Source organism: Grampus griseus (assembly GCF_964374135.1).
Source record: "Grampus griseus genome assembly, chromosome: 12".
NCBI classification, from domain to species: domain Eukaryota; kingdom Metazoa; phylum Chordata; class Mammalia; order Artiodactyla; family Delphinidae; genus Grampus; species Grampus griseus.
Window position 1 is genome coordinate 31,410,620 of NC_139006.1, and position 20,079 is coordinate 31,430,698.

Below are 20,079 nucleotides of genomic sequence, written 5' to 3' on the forward strand. Positions count from 1 at the left end.
ACACCAAGGCAACAAGATTTGTTAAAATATTAAAGAGAGTGAAAATGCTTCTCAAATATAGAGCTCCCAGTTTTCTCTGGGAAGTTCTCCCTGTCCCTGGAGGTGTTCAGGGTTGGAGATGGTTCATGAAATATTCCAGCTCCGTGCTCTCCATGCCCGGACTGCACACACATCCTTAGGTCAGAGTGTAATCAAAAACAAGTCATGCCTTGGTAGCATACCTTGATGAGCTAAAACTACAAAAACCCTGCAAGTGCTTTTCACAGCAGGAACTCTGCAGCAAGCCCTGCATTGTTTCAAGAGCAGAGATGAGAAAATGGGAGTTACAAAGCTTTCTGGCACTTTCCCCCACTCTCCCCAGTCTATTCATGACATTTAGAATCTGTTTCAGAGAAGCCTGTGGATACACGTCAAAATGCCCTCACCTCACTGGGAGAAGTGGTCCTGTTTAAAAGTTTCCCGCAATCTCTGAGACACTGCAACGAATAACTTCAATAAACTGAACTTGGGCTGTGATCATGCTGTTCACAAGTGTCAATGAATATTAGACAGATTTCTATAAGAACCCCATTGTTTGGTTTGATTTTAGATAGTATCTGTAAAGATTATGTCCTGAATGTAAACAATCAGGGTTATTTTTTGCATGCTTAAAATTGATATTTGTTTATTTTGATTTCTTTATCTCTAGATTCATACATCGCTAATCAATGGCAGACCAAGCTCTGATGATCTTTCACCCAAGTTGTTGGAATTTACTTCTGCACGATACATCCGCCTGCGCTTACAGCGCATTCGAACCCTCAATGCCGATCTTATGACCCTCAGCCACCTGGACCCTAAAGACCTCGACCCTATTGTCACAAGACGAGTGAGTGTGGCAGGGCTCCTGACCGCTGAAAAGTTTATGTTGTTTCAGGGAAATAGACTTTTCCTCCCAGGTTGGCCTTTTTTTCTTATTTTTGTTGAAGAACGTTAGTTATGCTTTGTTAAAAATGCCACCTTTAAACGAGGTTATGGTTCTGACGTGGTGCCCTCAGGTCCCCCTGTCCCCACCCATCCCATAACGCCATCATGCAGCAGATGTAGTGGTCATTTCTTCACCTTCTAATCTGGCTCTACATCTGATCAAGCAAGTGAGAATGGCTGGAGTTTTTTCCCACTTAGAAGAAAATTTTAAAGTTTGAGATATAAGCTACATCCAGGAAAACGTACATATTTTCAGTGTATAGTAAACGTATAAGGCTTGTGGCGACAAACATTTCCAAATCCCTTGGATAAAGTAGGAGTGGGATTACTTAGTTACAGGATAGCTATGTGTTTAATTTTTAGGAATTTTCTAAGCCTTATCGGAAGCAGCTGTGTCATTTTACAGACCAGCAGTGTGTGAGGGCTCTGGGTGCACCGCACACTTTCACACATCGGGGCGTCGGTCACTGTCACCTCAGCCGTGCTGATGTGCATGCGGTGGCATCTCCTCGGGGTATTAATTCGTATTTCCCTGATGACTGATGTTGAGCGTGTCCTTATTTGTATCTGATGACATTTCTATCCATTTTTAAATTGGGTTATCCATCTCCTTATTCCTGAGTTATAAAAGATCTCTATGTATGCTGTGTAGAAATCCTTTGTCAGTTGTGTCTATACTGCAAATCCCTTCTCCTGCCCTGGTTTGTCTCTTGCTTATCTGCTTTTCCTAACTATGACTTCTGAGGAGTAGATGGTTTAATTTTGATAAAGTCCAGTTTATCGTTTTTCTTTTATAGTTAGTGCTTTCTATTCCTTTCTGAAAAATATTTGCTTATCGCAAGTTTACACAAATATTTTCCGATGCTTTCTTATAATAGCTTTATAGTTTCAGCTTTCACGTTTATTATCCTTTTCTTGTTAATTTTTGTATTTGGTGTGAGGTAGAGGCGAAGGTTGTTTTTTCCCCATGTGTATATACAATTGTTCCAGCACCATGTGTTGAAAATACTTTCCTTTCTCCCTTTAAATTGTTTTGGTGCCCTGTTGAAAATTACTTGACCGTATCATTGTGGGTGCGTTTCTGGACTCTATACTGTCCCAATGATCTATTTGTCTATCCTTATGCCAATAACAGTCTTTCTTGATTACTGCAGTAAATCTTGAAGTCAGGTACCATGATAGTCCAACTCAGTCCTTTTTCAAGATTGGTTAGGCTGTTCCAAGTTCATTGTGTTTCCTTATAAATTTTAGAATCAGTTTGTCAATTAATACCAAAAAGAGGGAAAGAAAGAAGGAAAGAAAGTAGGAAAGAAATAAAGAAAGAAGGGAAGAAAGAAATCCTGCTAAGACTTTCATTGGGATTCCATTGATTCCATAGATCGAGTTAGGAGGAATTTTGGAAGACATTTTGACAATATTGGATCATCTAGTCCATGAATGTGCTATACCTCCCCACTTATCTCTGTCTTCTTAAGTTCCTCTTGGCAATGATCTATTATTTGTTTATTTGTCAATCTTTTGTTCAGTTTATTTTTAAGTATTTCATGTTTTTGAATATTAGTGTTAATGGTTTGCTTTCTAACATTTATTTTCCATTTGTTCATTGCTAGTGTATAGAAGTACAATTAATTTTTGTTGATTGAGACATTGCCAAATTCACATATTCTAGTAGTTTTTGATAGATTTTCTGTGTACACAATCATGTCATCTACAGATAATGACAGTTTAGTCTTACTGTGCACTCTGTTTGCTTTTGACTTCTTTTTTCTTGCATTATTGAACTGGCTGGCACCTCCCATAGAATGTTGAATAGAAATGGTAAGAGCAGATTTCAAGAGGAAAGCACTTAATCTTTCACTGTTAGCTCTAGGTTTTCCATAGACACGCCTGCATTAGACTGAAGAAGTTCTCTTCTACTTCTGGTTTGCTGAGTTGTTTTTTAATTGATGGTGTTGCCTTCTGTAAAATGCTTTTTGTGCATCTAATGAAATGATCATATGATTTTTCTCCTTTATTCTGTTAATGTGGTGATTTACATTTATTGATTTTTTTGTGTGTTAAATTAACTCTGCACCGATGGGATAAATCCTAATTGGTCATGAGTTATTCCTTTTTATATAGGGCTGTGTTCAATTTAGGAATATTTTTAGGGTTTTCAGTAACATGGCCTTTGAATATGACTGCCTCGGTTTAAGATGCAGCCCAGTTGAGAAATTCTTTTTAAACTCCTTTGGTTTCTGTTGATGAGCTAATTTGAACATTTTTTTTTAATGAATAATTTATTTATTTATGGCTGTGTTGGGTCTTCGTTTCTGTGCGAGGGCTTTCTCTAGTTGTGGCAAGCAGGGGCCACTCTTCATCGCAGTGCCTGGGCCTCTCACTGTTCTGGCCTCTCTTGTTGCAGAGCACAGGCTCCAGACGCACAGGCTCAGTAATTGTGGCTCATGGGCCCAGTTGCTCCGTGGCATGTGGGATCTTCCCAGACCAGGGCTCAAACCCGTGTCCCCTGCATCGGCAGGCGGACTCTCAACCACTGCGCCACCAGGGAAGCCCTGAACATTGTTTACATTAATTGAACATAAATATTTTATTTATATTTACTTGTGCATGAAATATAGTTTAAAATGCATATCTGTGTTTTTGATTACCAATAACAACTGAGATATTTGTTGGAGTGCCAACATTTTCTTCTCACTGAAATAGAAGAGGTTTTAATTTTTGCTTGTTACTTTCTTTTTCCTTAGTATTACTATTCAATAAAAGACATTTCTGTTGGAGGAATGTGTATTTGTTATGGCCATGCTAGTAGCTGCCCATGGGATGAAACTATAAAGGTGAGTTATAGTATTTCACATTTTACTAAAAATTCAAAATAGCACTTGTAGCTATAATATTTGCATTGCACTTTTTTATTCAGGCATGTGTTGAAAGTTATAAAATCAAGCCACAAAAAAAGATTTTCAGATAATTTAACTGGTTTAATTTTTTTAAACAATTTAATTTTGTGTTGGTAGGAGAATATGTTTCTAATTAAATTCTTTCCATAAATTTTTTTTTTGGAGGTGTTTAAAAAAAAGGTAACGTAAAATTTACCATTTTAATCGTTCTTAAGTGTGCAATTCAGTAACCTTTTGAATTTTGAAGCTCTTCTCTATAAGATAGTCAAGTGAAAATCACGTGCAGTTAGAAATCATGTTTATACTTTTTTTTTTTAACATCTATATTGGGGTATAATTGATTTACAATGGTGTGTTACTTTCTGCTTTATAACAAAGTGAATCAGTTATACATATACATATGTTCCCATATCTCTTCCCTCTTGCGTCTCCCTCCCTCCCACCCTCCCTATCCCACCCCTTCAGGCGGTTACAAAGCACCGAGCTGATCTCCCTGTGCTATGAAGCTGCTTCCCACTAGCTATCTACCTTACATTTGGTAGTGTATATATGTCCATGCCTCTCTCTCGCTTTGTCACAGCTCACCCTTCCCCCTCCCCATATCCTCAAGTCCGTTCTCCAGTAGGTCTGTGTCTTTATTCCTGTCTTACCCCTAGGTTCTTCATGACATTTTTTTTTCTTAAATTCCATATATATGTGTTAGTATACGGTATTTGTCTTTCTCTTTCTGACTTACTTCACTCTGTATGACAGACTCTAGGTCTATCCACCTCATTACAAATAGCTCAATTTTGTTTCTTTTTATGGCTGAGTAATATTCCATTGTATATATGTGCCACATCTTCTTTATCCATTCATCCGATGATGGGCACTTAGGTTGTTTCTATCTCCGGGCTATTGTAAATAGAGCTGAAGTGAACATTTTGGTACATGACTCTTTTTGAATTATGGTTTTCTCAGGGTCTATGCCCAGTAGTGGGATTGCTGGGTCATATGGTAGTTCTATTTGTAGTTTTTTAAGGAACCTCCATACTGTTCTCCGTAGTGGCTGTACCAATTTACATTTGCACCAACAGTGCAAGAGTGTTTCCTTTTCTCCACACCCTCTCCAGCACTTATTGTTTCTAGATTTTTTGATGATGGCCATTCTGACTGGTGTGAGATGATATCTCATTGTAGTTTTGATTTGCATTTCTCTAATGATTAATGATGTTGAGCATTCTTTCATGTGTTTGTTGGCAGTCTGTATATCTTCTTTGGAGAAATGTCTATTTAGGTCTTCTGCCCATTTTTGGATTGGGTTGTTTGGTTTTTTGTTATTGAGCTGCATGAGCTGCTTGTAAATTTTGGAAATTAATCCTTTGTCAGTTGCTTCATTTGCAAATATTTTCTCCCATTCTGAGGGTTGTCTTTTGGTCTTGTTTATGGTTTCCTTTGCTGTGCAAAAGCGTTGAAGTTTCATGAGGTCCCATTTGTTTTTTTGTTTTTTTTCCCATTTCTCTAGGAGGTGGGTCAAAAAGGATCTTGCTGTGATTTATGTCATAGAGTGTTCTGCCTATGTTTTCCTCTAAGAGTTTGATAGTTTCTGGCCTTACATTTAGGTCTTTAATCCATTTTGACCTTATTTTTGTGTATGGTGTTACGGAGTGATCTAATCTCATACTTTTACATATACCTGTCCAGTTTTCCCAGCACCACTTATTGAAGAGGCTGTCCTTTCTCCACTGTATATTCCTGCCTCCTTTATCAAAGATAAGGTGACCATATGTGCGTGGGTTTATCTCTGGGCTTTCTATCCTGTTCCATTGATCTATCTTTCTGTTTATGTGCCAGTACTATACTGTCTTGGTTACTGTAGCTTTGTAGTATAGTCTGAAGTCAGGGAGCCTGATTCCTTCAGCTCTGTTTTTCTTTCTCAAGATTGCTTTGGCTATTCGGGGTCATTTGTGTTTCCATACAAATTGTGAAATTTTTTGTTCTAGTTCTGTGAAAAATGCCATTGGTAGTTTGATAGGGATTGCATTGAATCTGTAGATTGCTTTGGGTAGTAGAATCATTTTCAAAATGTTGATTCTTCCAATCCAAGAACATGGTATATCTCTCCATCTATTTGTATCATCTTTAACTTCTTTCATCAGTGTCTTATAATTTTCTGCATACAGGTCTTTTGTCTCCTTAGGTAGGTTTATTCCTAGATATTTTACTCTTTTTGTTGCAATGGTAGATGGGAGTGTTTTCTTGATTTCACTTTCAGATTTTTCATCACTAGTGTATAGAAATGCAAGAGACTTCCGTGCATTAATTTTGTATCCTTCAACTTTACCAAATTCATTGATTAGCTCTAGTAGTTTTCTGGTAGCATCTTTAGGATCCTCTATGTATAGTATCATGTCATCTGCAAACAGTGACAGCTTTACTTCTTCTTTTCCGATTTGGATTCCTTTTATTTCCTTTTCTCCTCTGATTGCTGTGGCTTAAACTTCCAAAACTATGTTGAATAAGAGTGGTGAGAGTGGGCAACCTTGTCTTGTTCCTGATCTTAGTGGAAATGCTTTCAGTTTTTCACCATTGAGGATGATGTTGGCTGTGGGTTTATCATATATGGCCTTTATTATGTTGAGGAAAGTTCCCTCTGTGTCTACTTTCTGCAGGGTTTTTATCATAAATGGGTGTTGAATTTTGTCAAAAGCTTTCTCTGCATCTATTGAGATGATCATATGGTTTTTCTCCTTCAATTTGTTAATATGGTTTATCACATTGATTGATTTGCGTATACTGAAGAATCCTTGCATTCCTGGAATAAACCCCACTTGATCATGGTGTATGATCCTTTTAATGTGCTGTTGGATTCAGTTTGCTAGTATTTTGTTGAGGATTTTTGCATCTATGTTCATCAGTGATATTGGCCTGTAGTTTTCTTTCTTTGTGACATCCTTGTCTGGTTTTGGTATCAAGGTGATGGTGGCCTTGTAGAATGAATTTGGGAGTGTTCCTCCCTCTACTATATTTTGGAAGAGTTTGAGAAGGTTAGGTGTTAGCTCTTCTCTAAATGTTTGATAAAATTCGCCTGTGAAGCCATCTGGTCCTGGGCTTTTGTTTGTTGGAAGGTTTTTAATCACAGTTTCAATTTCATTACTTGCGATTGGTCGGTTCATATTTTCTATTTCTTCCTGGTTCAGTCTTCGAAGTTTATACATTTATAAGAATCTGTCCATTTCTTTCAGGCTGTCCATTTTATTGGCATAGTGTTGCTTGTAGTAGTCTCTTAGGATGCTTTGTATTTCTGCGGTGTCTGTTATAACTTCTCCTTTTTCATTTATTGATTTGAGTCCTCTCCCTCTTTTTCTTGATTAGTCTGGCTAATGGTTTATCTATTTTATCTTCTCAAAGCACCAGCTTTTAGTTTTATTGATCTTTGCTATTGTTTCCTTCATTTATTTCTGATCTGATTTTTATGATTTCTTTCCTTCTCCTAACTTTGGGTTTTTTTGTTCTTCTTTCTCTAATTGCTTTAGGTGCAAGGTTAGGTTTTTTATTCGAGATGTTTCCTGTTTCTTAAGGTGGGCTTGTATTGCTATAAACTTCCCTCTTAGAACTGCTTTTGCTGCATCCCATAGATTTTGGGTCGTCGTGTCTTCATTGTCATTTGTTTCTAGGTATTTTTTGATTTCCTCTTTGATTTCTTCAGTGATCACTTTGTTATTAAGTAGTGTATTGTTTAGCCTCCATGTGTTTGTATTTTTTACAGATCTTTTCCTGTAATTGATATCTAGTCTCATGGCGTTGTGGTCGGAAAAGGTACCTGATACAATTTCAATTTTCTTAAATTTACTAAGGCTTGATTTGTGACCCAAGATATGATCTATCCTGGAGAATGTTCCATGAGCACTTGAGAAAAATGTGTATTCTGTTGTATTTGGATGGAGTGTCCTATAAATATCAATTAAGTCCATCTTGTTTAATGTATCATTTAAAGCTTGTGTTTCCTTATTGATTTTCATTTTGGATGATCTGTCCATTGGTGAAAATGGGGTGTTAAAGTCCCCTACTATGAATGTGTTACTGTCGATTTCCCCTTTTATGGCTGTTAGTATTTGCCTTATGTATTGAGGTGCTCCTATGTTGGGTGCATAAATATTTACAATTGTTATATCTTCTTCTTGGATCGATCCCTTGATCATTATGTAGTGTCCTTCTTTGTTTCTTGTAATAGAGTCTATTTAATTTCTATTTTGTCTGATATGAGAATTGCTACTCCAGCTTTCTTTTGGTTTCCATTTGCATGGAATGTCTTTTTCCATCCCCTTACTTTCAGTCTGTATGTGTCTCTATGTCTGAAGTGGGTCTCTTGTAGACGGCATATATATAGGTCTTGTTTTTGTATCCATTCAGCCAATCTGTGTCTTTTGGTGGGAGCATTTAGTCCATTTACATTTAAGGCAGTTATCGATATGTATGTTCCTATTCCCATTTTCTAAATTGCTTTGGGTTCATTATTGTAGGTCTTTTCGTTCTCTTGTGTTTCCTGCCTAGAGAAGTTCCTTTAGCATTTGTTGTACAGCTGGTTTGGTGGTGCTGAACTCTCTCAGCTTTTGCTTGTCTGTAAAGATTTTAATTTCTCCATCAAATCTGAATGAGATCCTTGCTGGGTAGAGTAATCTTGGTTGCAGGTTTTTCTCCTTCATCACTTTAAATATGTCCTGCCACTCCCTTCTGGCTTTAAGAGTTTCTGCTGAGAGATCAGCTGTTAACCTGATGGGGATTCCCTTGTGTGTTATTTGTTGTTTTTCCCTTGCTGCTTTTAATATTTTTTCTTTGTATTTAATTTTTGATAGTTTGATTAATATGTGTCTTGGCATATTTCTCCTTGGATTTATCCTGTATGGGACTCTCTGTGCTTCCTGGACTTGATTAACTATTTCCTTTCCCATATTAGGGAAGTTTTCAATTATAATCTTTTCAAATATTTTCTCAGTCCCTTTCTTTTTCTCTGCTTCTTCTGGAACCCCTATAATTTGAATGTTGGTGCATTTAATGTTGTCCCAGAGGTCTCTAAGACTGTCCTCAGTTCTTTTCATTCTTTTTTCTTTATTCTGTTCTGCAGTAGTTATTTCCACTATTTTATCTTCCAGGTCACTTATCCGTTCTTCTGCTTCAGTTATTCTGCTATTGATCCCGTCTAGAGTATTTTCCATTTCATTTATTGTGTTGTTCATCATTGTTTGTTTCATCTTTAGTTCTTCTAGGTCCTTGTTAAGTGTTTCTTGCATTTTGTCTATTCTATTTCCAAGATTTTGGATCATCTTTACTATCATTATTCTGAATTCTTTTTCAGGTAGACTGCCTATTTACTCTTCATTTGTTAGTTCTGGTGGGTTTTTATATTGCTCCTTCATCTGCGGTGTGTTTTTCTGTCTTCTCATTTTGCTTATCTTACTGTGTTTGGGGTCTCTTTTTCGCAGGCTGCAGGTTCGTAGTTCCCGTTGTTTTTGGTGTCTGTCCCCAGTGGCTAAGATTGGTTCAGTGGGTTGTGTGTGCTTCCTGGTGGAGGGGACTAGTGCCTGTGTTCTGGTGGATGAGGCTGGATCTTGTCTCTCTGGTGGGCAGGTTCATGTCTGGTGGTGTGTTTTGGGATGTCTGTGGACTTATTATGATTTTAGGCAGCCTCTCTGCTAATGGGTGGGGTTGTGTTCCTGTTTTGCTAGTTGTTTGGCATAGGTTGTCCAGCACTGTAGCTTGCTGGTCGTTGAGTGAAGCTGGGTGCTGGTGTTGAGATGGAGATCTGGGAGATTTTCGCCATTTGACATTATGTGGAGCTGGGAGGTCTCTTGCTGACCAATGTACTGAAGTTGGCTCTCCCACCTCAGAGGCACAGCACTGACTCCTGGCTGCACCACCAAGAGCCTTTCATCCACATGGCTCAGAATAAAAGGGAGAAAAAGTAGAGAGAACGAATTAGTAGAAGTAGCAATAAAGAAAGAAAGAAAGAAAGGAGGGAAGGAAGGAAGGAAGGAAGGAAGAAAAAGAAAGAAGAAAAGAAGGAAAGAAGGAAAGAAAGAAAGAAAGGAGGGAGGGAGGGAGGGACAGTGGGAGGAAGGAAGGAAGGAAAAAAAGAAAGAAAGAAGATAAAGTAAAATAAAGTAAAATATAAAGTTATTAAATTAAAATATAATTATTAAGAAAAAATGTAAAGAAAAACAAAAACGGATGGATAGAACCTTAGGACAAATGGTGGAAGCAAAGCTATATAGACAAAATCTCACACAGAAGCATACACATACACACTCACAAAAAGAGGAAAAGGGGAAAAGATCATAAATCTTGCTCTCAAAGTCCACCTCCTCAATTTGGGAATATTTGTTTTCTAAAGGAGGGAAGGAAGGAAGGAAAGAAGGAAGGAAGGAAAGAAAGAAAGAAAGAAAGAAAGAAAGAAAGAAAGAAAGAAAGAAAGAAAGAAAGAAGATAAAGTAAAATAAAAGTTATTAGAATTAATTATTAAGAAAAAAAAGGGACGGATAGAACTCTAGTACAAATGGTGGAAGCAAAGCTATACAGACAAAATCTCACACAGAAGCATACACATACACACTCACAAAAAGAGGAAAAGGGGAAAAAATCATAAATCTTGCTCTCAAAGTCCACCTCTTCAATTTGGGATGATGCGTTAGTCTATTCATTTATTCCACAGATGCAGGGTACATCAAGTTGATTGTGGAGCTTTAATCCGCTGCTTCTGAAGCTGCTGGGAGAGATTTCCCTTTCTCTTCTTTGTTCTCACAGCTCCCAGGGGCTCAGCTTTGGATTTGGCCCCGCCTCTGCATGTAGGTTGCTGGAGGGCTTCTGTTTTTCCGCTCAGACAGGACGGGGTTAAATGAGCCGCTGATTCGGGGGCTCTGGCTCACTCAGGCCGGGAGGAGGGAGGGGCGCGGAGTGCGGGGCGGGCCTGCGGCGGCAGAGGACGGCATGACGTTGCGGCAGAGGACGGCGTGACGTTGCGGCAGAGGACGGCATGACGTTGCGGCAGAGGAGGGCATGACGTTGCGGCAGAGGACGGCGTGACGTTGCAGCAGCCTGAGGCGCCGTGCATTCTCCCGAGGAAGTTGTCCCTGGATCCTGGGAACCTGGCAGTGGGGGCCTGCACAGGCTCCCCGGAAAGGAGGTGTGGATAGTGAGCTGTGCTCGCACACAGGCTTCTTGGTGGTGGAAGCAGCAGCCTTAGCGTCTCATGCCCGTCTCTGGGGTCCGCGCTTTTAGCCGCGGCTCGCGCAGCCTCTGGAGCTCCTTTAAGTAGCGTTCTTAATCCCCTCTCCTTGCGCACCAGGAAACAAAGAGGGAAGAAAAAGTCTCTTGCCTCTTCGGCAGGTCCAGACTTTTCCCGGACTCTCTCCCGGCTAGCTGTGGTGCACTAATCCCCTGCAGGCTGTGTTCACGCCGCCAACCCCAGTCCTCTCCCTGCGCTCCGACCAAAGCCCGAGCCTCAGCTCGCAGCCCCGCCCGCCCTGGCAGGTGAGCAGACAAGCCTCGGGCTGGTGCGTGCCGGTCGGCCCTGATCCTCTGTGCGGGAATCTCCCCGCTTTGCCCTCCGCACCCCTGTTGCTGCGCTCTCCTCCGCGGCTCCGAAGCTCCCCCGACCTCCGCCACCCGCAGTCTCCGCCCACGAAGGGGCTTCCTAGTGTGTGGAAACTTTTCCTCCTTCACAGCTCCCTCCCACTGGTGCAGGTCCCATCCCTATTCTTTTGTCTCGGTTTTTTCTTTTGCCCTACCCAGGTACGTGGGGAGTTTCTTGCCTTTTGGGAGGTCTGAGGTCTTCTGCCAGCGTTCAGAAGGTGTTCTGTAGGAGTTGTTCCACGTGTAGATGTATTTCTGGTGTATCTGTGGGGAGGAAGGTGATCTCCGCGTCTTACTCTTCCGCCATCTTCCCCTCGTCTCTCCGCCATCTTCCCCTCGTCTCTCCGCCATCTTCCCCTCGTCTCTCCGCCATCTTCCCCTCGTCTCTCCGCCATCTTCCCCTCGTCTTTCCGCCATCTTTCCCTCGTCTGCTATACTTTTTAAAAGAAGGATTCCGCTTCTTCTGACTTCACCCTCTTTCTTTTTTTGTGGTGGTAAATCAAGGTAAAATAAAGTTTCCCTCTTTTAACGTAGTATTAAGTGAAGAAGAAGGCATCCTCTTTTCTTCTTTTAAAACTTACACGAAGCTACTTATTTTTACCCAATCTTCGTAATAATTTAACTCCTGAATCGGATTTTTTTTTTTAATTTTTGTTTATTTATTTTTGGCTGCGTTGGGTCTTTGTTGCTGCACATGGGCTTTCTCTAGTTGCGGCAAGCAGGGGCTACTCTTCCTTTTGGTGCGTGGGCTTCTCATTGCGGTGGCTTCTCTTGTTGCGAAGCACAGGCTCTCGGCGCGCGGGCTTCAGTAGTTGGGGTACCTGGGCTCAGTTGTTGTGGCTTGCGGTCTCAGTAGTTGTGGCTTACGGGCTCTAGAGCACAGGCTCAGTAGTTGTGGTGCACGGGCTTAGTTCCTCCGTGGCATGTGAGATCTTCCTGGACCAGGGATCGAACCTGTGTCCTCTGCATTGGCAGGCGGATTCTTAACCACTGCACCACCAGGGAAGCCTAGGACTTTTATTATTGCTGAAAAAACAGAGATGAGTATCAAGAAAGTTACTAGTAGGAGCTTCCAAACCTTTCAGGTCAATGTGTCTCTTTTGAAAAGTTCTTTTTTGTTAAGCCATATGTTAGTTTTGGTTTATTCCTTCTCATTTCTGTTTGTAACCAGGTCATATGTTTTTTTTTTTCTCTAAAAATTAAATGCTAGTTTGCTTGATTGTAAACTCTTGCTGTGTATTTGACTGTGATGGGTTCTTCCTAAATAAAATTAAGAAAAACATACAGGTAAATTTTCAGATGCAATTTTATATTCTTTACGCCTAGAAATTCCAGTGTCAGTGTGAACATAATACGTGTGGTGACAGCTGCAATCGGTGTTGTCCTGGGTACCGTCAGCAGCCCTGGAGGCCCGGCACTGTTTCCTCTGGTAACACGTGTGAAGGTAAGTTCACTGAGAATTGCAAGGATGTGAAGTTTTCCCCCTTCATATGCTTCAGTTTATGGTGACTTAACATCTGTAAGTAGTAAATAACTGGTTTTCTTAGTTATTCAAGTAGTTCACAAAGAGGCAGACTACCTTAATAAAATTTAAAGGATTGAGACCCGAATGCATTGATTATCAATTTGCTATTTCTCTAAGATTCCACTTCCCATATATTAATTTATTCTTTATAAATTTGGATTTAAATTTTAAATAGGCAATATATTCACAAGGTTCCAATATCTACAGTATATAAAAGTATATTTATATATTTCTGTTTCCATCCTTCCTACTTTTTATTATTTCCTGGTAGGTTCTTCCTGAAATGTTTTTACAAGTAAAGCATAAGTTAGTATATTCCAACACATCACACTGTTTGTACACAGAACCTGATGTGCTATGCGTGCCATTCTATGCATTACTTTTATATTTAACAATATATCTTAAATGAAACATCTCCATATTAACACTATGAAATGCTGTTTTAAAAGCAGTTGCACTGAACTCCATTATATGGATGTAACATAATCAAAACAGCTACCTACCCGTGGTATTTTGCTTGTTACAAGTCCTTTGTTAACACAAGCAATGGTGCAGTAATTCACCTTTGTCATTGACAAGTGAGCAAGTGCTTCTGCAAGATATGATCCCAGAAGACAGGTTGATGAATCAAGTGGATATGCATACGTATAATTCAGATAGCTACTCCCCAATGCCTCTGAAAGATTGCTACTAAAATGACTTCTATAATTTTAATTTAATTTATAGTCATCAAAATTTACTAAAGGAGGGAAGGCTTTTCTTTATCTAGGCCACGGTATCTGTATTAATTGAGATGTTAAAATATTTTCCTAGAATGCAATTGCCACAATAAAGCCAAAGACTGTTACTATGATGAAAATGTGGCGAATCAGAAGAGAAGTCTGAATACTGCCGGACAATTCAGAGGAGGAGGGGTTTGTATTGATTGCCTGCAGAAAACCATGGGCATCAACTGTGAAACCTGCGTGGATGGATATTACAGACCACACAGGGTAAGAGCGCCTCAACTGTCGCCCAGCTTTGCGGTAGAAAAGACATTCAGGCCGCCACGCATCAGTCTCTGTATTGAAGACATTTCCTTTTGCAACATTTCATCTGTATTCTTACAATATGCTGGTAGTGTTCTTCAGATATCAGTTTCCTGCTCTATCCATCCTGTTTTCTTGCTCAGGGTAGGATGTTCACCATTACTTAACTTGAATTGTGGGTCTACTGGCTGCGTCATCTCAGAGTTTTGTGATAGTAAGTGTCCCTGTGGAGAGTCAGCCAATAACTAAAGCAGCTGTATCTTGCCAGTAGGAAGTGCTCACTCCTCAGTTGACACCATATGTAGCTGTCACGGGAATCCCATGGTGGCTAAGTCATAGGAGAGGCTTCTACATGTCTCCAAGAGATGGCAGAGTGAGGGGACGGGTAGCAGTGATAATGAAGAAGGATGACACTTTGCTAATGACGCCAGCTGCTGTCACTGTCAAAAAGATGTTTGCACTTTTTTTCTGGCTTGACCTACACCCACTGGGTACACAGAATCATTGTGATAGTCACATCTTGGATAAAAAGTCAATACCTTGTCATTGGTATTATTCTCAATGTTAATACTAATATTGCTGTTATTTCTAGCAAGATAATCTAGGGCAACCTCTGCCTTTCAGGTGTCACCTTATGATGACAACCCTTGTCATCCCTGTGACTGTGACCCTCTGGGGTCCCTCAGTTCTGTCTGTATTAAGAATGACCTTCATTCTGACTTACACAGAGGTGAGTACTTGATTCATTTTTGTGCTTGTAATTGATTTGTGTGTGTGTGTGTGTGTATGTGTGTAAGATTTGTACCTAGTGAGACTGTTACCATTGTGTAATAATTTAGTGGTGTGATTCTCTATTGATTGTTTCACTCACCAAATATTTACTAAGCACCTACTACGTGTCAGGCAGTTTTCTAGGACCTAGGAACATATATATCCTCGAACAAGATGACCAAGGTCCCTGCTCACAAGCAGACAATAAACGAACAAGTACATAAATAATATAAAGCCAGGTAGGAATCGGTGCCCTGGGCATAAAGCAAAATTAGGAATCGTGATGGGAGGGAGGTAGAGGGTGGAAATGGCAATGTTGGGACAATGAAATGACATTTGAGAGGTTAATTAGCTTTTGACGAAAGAGGAAATAAGGCTCGGTTTCAAGTCATACGTGAAACAGTAAATAGCAATCACTCTACTTAGCGCTCAGAAGACATGCAGAGCCTTTAGCATACATCCTCCCACAAAGCAATCAGATCCCCCAGTTAACTTTGTAAATGTCAGTGTTCTTTCCATTTCAAAAACTGGCAAATGGACTTGCAAATACCAGAGTCTCCTGAGGAGGTGGCATCTGTCCAGAGACCCCTGTGACCCCCTCCAGTGCCCCATCACTAGCAGTGAGGATGGATATTGCTCAGCAGGGAGGGATGTGCTGTCTGTGGGCCCTGCTGACAAGGGGGAGGGTAAATTACAGGAGGGAGTTGATTCTTACCCGCAACGCGTGATGAGATGCTGGGGCTGATGACAATCACCCTTGATTGGGTTCATTTTCAAATATATATCATTTCAACTTTTTTTTTGTGGGGGGGGTACGCGGGCCTCTCACTACTGTGGCCTCTCCCGTTGCGAAGCACAGGCTCCGGATGCGCAGGCTCAGCGGCCATGGCTCACGGGCCCAGCCGCTCTGCGGCATGTGGGATCTTCCCGGACCGGGGCACGAACCCATGTCCCCTGCATCAGCAGGCGGACTCTCAACCACTGCGCCACCAGGGAATCCCTCATTTCGACTTCAAATCATGGCCAATAAAAATTATTTTACCCAATTTATAGGCAAGGAAACTGTAGCTCAGAGTACTTAAGAACCTTGGCCAAGAGTACACAACTTTCAAAGCTGGCATTAGAAGCAAAGACAGTGCTTATTGTCCTCCACCACTGGCTTATGTGCTTTAAAAAAAAAAGAAAGCTTGATTTTGTGATATGATTGACTACCATACAGTACACCCATTTAAAGTGTACAATTCATCGTGTTTCGGCATATTCATGGGTGCAGCCATCACCACAATCCAATATTGGTACATTTTCATCTCCCCATAAAGAAACCCCTTCCCCACTGGCAGTTGTTGCCTGTTTTCCTCCATCCCTTTGCCCCAGCTCCAAGCTCTAGGCAGCCACGGATGTAATTTTTCTCTAGAGATTTGCTTATTCTGGCCATTTCGTATAAATAGAACCATACACTATGTGGTCTTTAGTGACTGGCTTCTTTCACGGAGCATAATGTTTTCAGGGTTCATCCATGTAGCACGTGTCAGTACTTCAGTGCTTTTGATTGCTGAATAATACTCCATTGCATGCACGTTTAACTTATCCACTCATCGGTTGATGAATATTTGGGTGGTTTTGACTTTTTGTCTATTGTGAATAATGCTGCTACAAACATTTATGTACAAGTTTTTGGGAGGATGTGTGTTTCCATTTTTCTTGGCTAAATACTTAGGTATGGTATTGCTGGATCTTATGGTCACACTATGCTTAGCATTTTGAAGAAGTACTAAATGTTTTTGCAAAGCTTCTGCACCATTTTACATTCCCACCAGCCTCTGTGCTTTCCATCTGTCTTGTTCTTTCTTTAAACCAGGAGTTGTCAAACTATGGTCTATGGGCCATATCTGGCACCACTGTTTTTTATAAATAAAGCTGTACCCATCTATTTATGTATCATCTGTGGCTGCTTTCAAGCAATACGGGCAAAGTTGAATAGTTGCAACAGAGTCTCTGGCCAGAAAGCCTAAAATATTTACTCGCTGACCCTTTATAGAAATAGTTGGCCAACCCCTGCTTTAAACCTCTTTTACCTTCCTGTTGGGTCATTTTGCCATTTTTCTTCGCAGGGAAGTGGCCGGGTCAGTGTCCGTGCAAGGAAGGTTACGCAGGAGAAAAATGTGATCGCTGCCAGTTTGGTTATAAGGGTTACCCTGCGTGTGTGCCCTGTGACTGTAACCCAGCCGGCAGCGTGAATGAGGAACCCTGCTCCGAGGCTTGTCTCTGTAAGGTATGTGTGGAGGTTAAAGCTGCCCCAGAGTTTCCTTTGAGATGTCCTGAAAATGGGATGCATTTCGTTGGCTCAGATGATCAGGTCCTAAGCAAAGCATCGAGGTGAAAGTGGAACTCTCCCTTCCCCTGAGCCTTCCTGAGAAGCATGACATTATGTCACAGTGAACTGGCCAGAGAATATATCCTTGGACTTAGATGGGCACCTGATTTTCTTTTTTGGTGCCTTCTGGGTGATGGCCAGATACTCCAGAAGTATTTCTGTGACTTCCTGGTTGAAACCAAATACTGCTTTTCTTAGGCCTTGGCCTAATGCCTCTTCTGTGACATCCTTTTTAAGCTTTATGTTTAGAGGAGAAGCAAGTAAACACTACATTTCTAAGAACATTAATTAAAGGCAGATAGATTCTTTTGGACTTCTCTTAAAAAGGAATTGAACAATGATAAGAAATGCATGAATCTGGTACCAGGGAGGCGTTTTCTGGCTATCTGACACTAATAACCATCTCCCCGTAATTCAGCGGACTTCCAGCTGTGTCTTGTGTTCCTTCCCATGTAAGCAGAGTCTTAGGTACGTTACATACGATGGAAAATTATCTTGAGCATTTATTAACAAGACAATTACATAGTCCTCTTCAGATTTTAAAATGCTTGAAAGATCTGCAGACATAAAAGATTTAAAACAAAGCAACACGAAAAAGCCATTTAAATATGAGGACCGAGCTCTAAGATCCCTAGCCTCAGTCTTGACTAGAAAATCAAATGATACGTATTTCAGACTATCTGGAAATCGTGACATCATGAGGCTTCGCATTGACTTTGAGTGTCTTTTTGTTTACCTGTGTCTCTGGATCGCCAGACATCTTTCTTGCTAATGTCATGTTAATGTCATTGTAGTCTGCCTACCTATTGGTTTCAAAAGCTAACTTTTTACTCCAATTTGCAGGAGAATGTTGAGGGGAAACATTGTGATCGATGCAAACCAGGATTCTATAACTTGGAGGAAAGGAACCCCCAGGGCTGCTCGGAATGCTTCTGCTTTGGTGTCTCTGACGTTTGCGACAGCCTCTCCTGGCCAATCAGTCAGGTGAGGGAATCCTTTGAGAGCCAGGAACTGTGTCAGAAAGCGATGAGGCTGTCTTTTCTGTAACACCACTCTCATCCTTTGGACCGACGTCGACGTGGATCAAAGGCTGCCCACTTACCAAAGTGTCACTAAAATTCTTAGATCATGTGTTTGTTCCCTCATACATTTTCCTATGGAAGCAATAGGATGCTGCGGCATTGCAGAATGCATCGTGTGTAAATTTCTTCTGTGGGGAAATGCATGGAGTTGTGGGGTCAAATCTTACCCCACCAGCCCCACCCCGGTCTCAGGCCGGGAAGCATAGCAGGACCTGGGGACATGCAGAATTTTCTAGCTCGAAGAAGCAGGCGAGGTGGGAACGCAGCAGGTGGCACAGTTTATGAGGAGAGGCAGGTACTCCCTTTGTTTGGGGAATCGAGAATTCTGGGGGAACGAGTTCTGGGTGAGTGCTGAGTGGGTTCTAGGGAGGACAGGGTGATGGCTGGAGGTTAGGGCTAGTCCCTGACCCTCCCTCCTCTCCTCCCTCCTCCCTCCTCACCAGCGTATGGGGAGGAGGGATTCGGATCAGTACTTGAGAATGGGGTGCGTTCCTGTGCGTGATCTCCTGTCATCTCTATGTAGATGACAAATTGGGAGGATAGGATCTGGAGGTCGTTTTATACGGTTTTTGGCATTTGGCTAAGAAGCAGGGGGCAACAACGAAGTCAGAGTTAGCCAGAGACACTGTGTTCAATGCGTTTATTGAGTTCTTTGCTGTTTTTTAATCTAAGTTATATACCCGTGGCCTTTATGGTTTTGCTCATTATTTGCTTCTAATTGACCTGGGTTTGGGGGACGTGTGACTCGTTCTCAGGTTTTCCGGGTCCTTTGACGAGTGCAAGGGCCACCGTGTGTTAGCTCCGTCCTCGCCGTGCTTTCTGGGTCTGTCCCTTCACGGTGAAGATACTAACACTGGGCTGGGTGAAACCTAAGGTGACTTCAATTTCATGTTCTAAAATTCTTGGATCTTTTTTAAGGTGAAAGATATGTCCGGCTGGCTGGTCACCGACTTGGTCAGTTCCAGCCAGCTCCGGTCCCAGCAGGACATGCTGGGTGGGCGTCACCAGATCAGCATCAACAGCTCGGCGGTGGTGCAGAGGCTGACCTCCCAGTATTACTGGTCGGCCCCGGAGGCCTACCTGGGAAACAAGGTACTTCCAGGGCCGGTGTCTGGGGCAGAGATCTCAGAGCACATTAAGGAAGACCTTGTGTTGGCTTTTCAAGTACTGTCGTTGGTCTTTTTTGAGTTTAGCAGAATATCACACAGCGTTTACTGACACCTGACTCACACGGTCTTTTTATCCTTGTTAGACTTTACTGCATCTTTAAAATATGAACCTATGTCTTTCTTGGCCCCGTCGAAGGTGGTCTGTTGTATGAAATCTTGTCCCCTCCCTGACAGACCTTCTGTTTTGCTCTGGGTTCCTGGGTCACCTGGGCCTTTGTGAAGGTCCCTCGCATCCCTGCCCTGTGGAGCCAGCCGTGTACCTGTCTTACCTGGCGTATAGAACACCCCTGGGAAAGGTGTGCAGGAACCCTTGCACTGCCCCCTTCTTCTTTATTATGCTTGTTGCTCACGTGAAGTGCGTGTTTAAGAACAGGTAGAATACTTTCCACTGTAAGAAAACGCTCAAAGGTGATTCCACAAAGTGGGAAGTTGGTGGCTACGATTTAACCTCTCCCTTCAATGACATGGTCCTGTCCCTCCTCACCAATTAGGCAGCTTCCCTCCAGACTCTGATCGATCTGAAAATATATCCAATGGAATCTCTCTCAATACCTACAGCTCCCTGCTCACCTTATCCAGGCCTTTGGTTTGTTTGAAGTCATGGTATATGTAGTGTAGGTCTCGTACCATGGTACGTTTCCAGTTAATTTGTTGGTTAT

The 20,079-nt window shown here is 41.5% G+C and overlaps 1 protein-coding gene across 1 annotated transcript in view; it reads left to right on the forward strand.

The window, feature by feature from the left end:
• Positions 1-20,079, forward strand: part of LAMA1 (laminin subunit alpha 1) — a gene marked incomplete at both ends in the record, with an annotated part of 159,632 nt that overhangs the window by 54,206 nt on the left and 85,347 nt on the right. The window contains 8 exons of the mRNA XM_082667870.1: positions 689-868; positions 3,711-3,800; positions 12,798-12,915; positions 13,810-13,988; positions 14,649-14,754; positions 16,907-17,067; positions 18,013-18,153; positions 19,170-19,343. Coding sequence (XP_082523996.1) covers positions 689-868; positions 3,711-3,800; positions 12,798-12,915; positions 13,810-13,988; positions 14,649-14,754; positions 16,907-17,067; positions 18,013-18,153; positions 19,170-19,343 — 1,149 coding nt within the window. The remainder of the gene's footprint in view (positions 1-688; positions 869-3,710; positions 3,801-12,797; positions 12,916-13,809; positions 13,989-14,648; positions 14,755-16,906; positions 17,068-18,012; positions 18,154-19,169; positions 19,344-20,079) is intronic.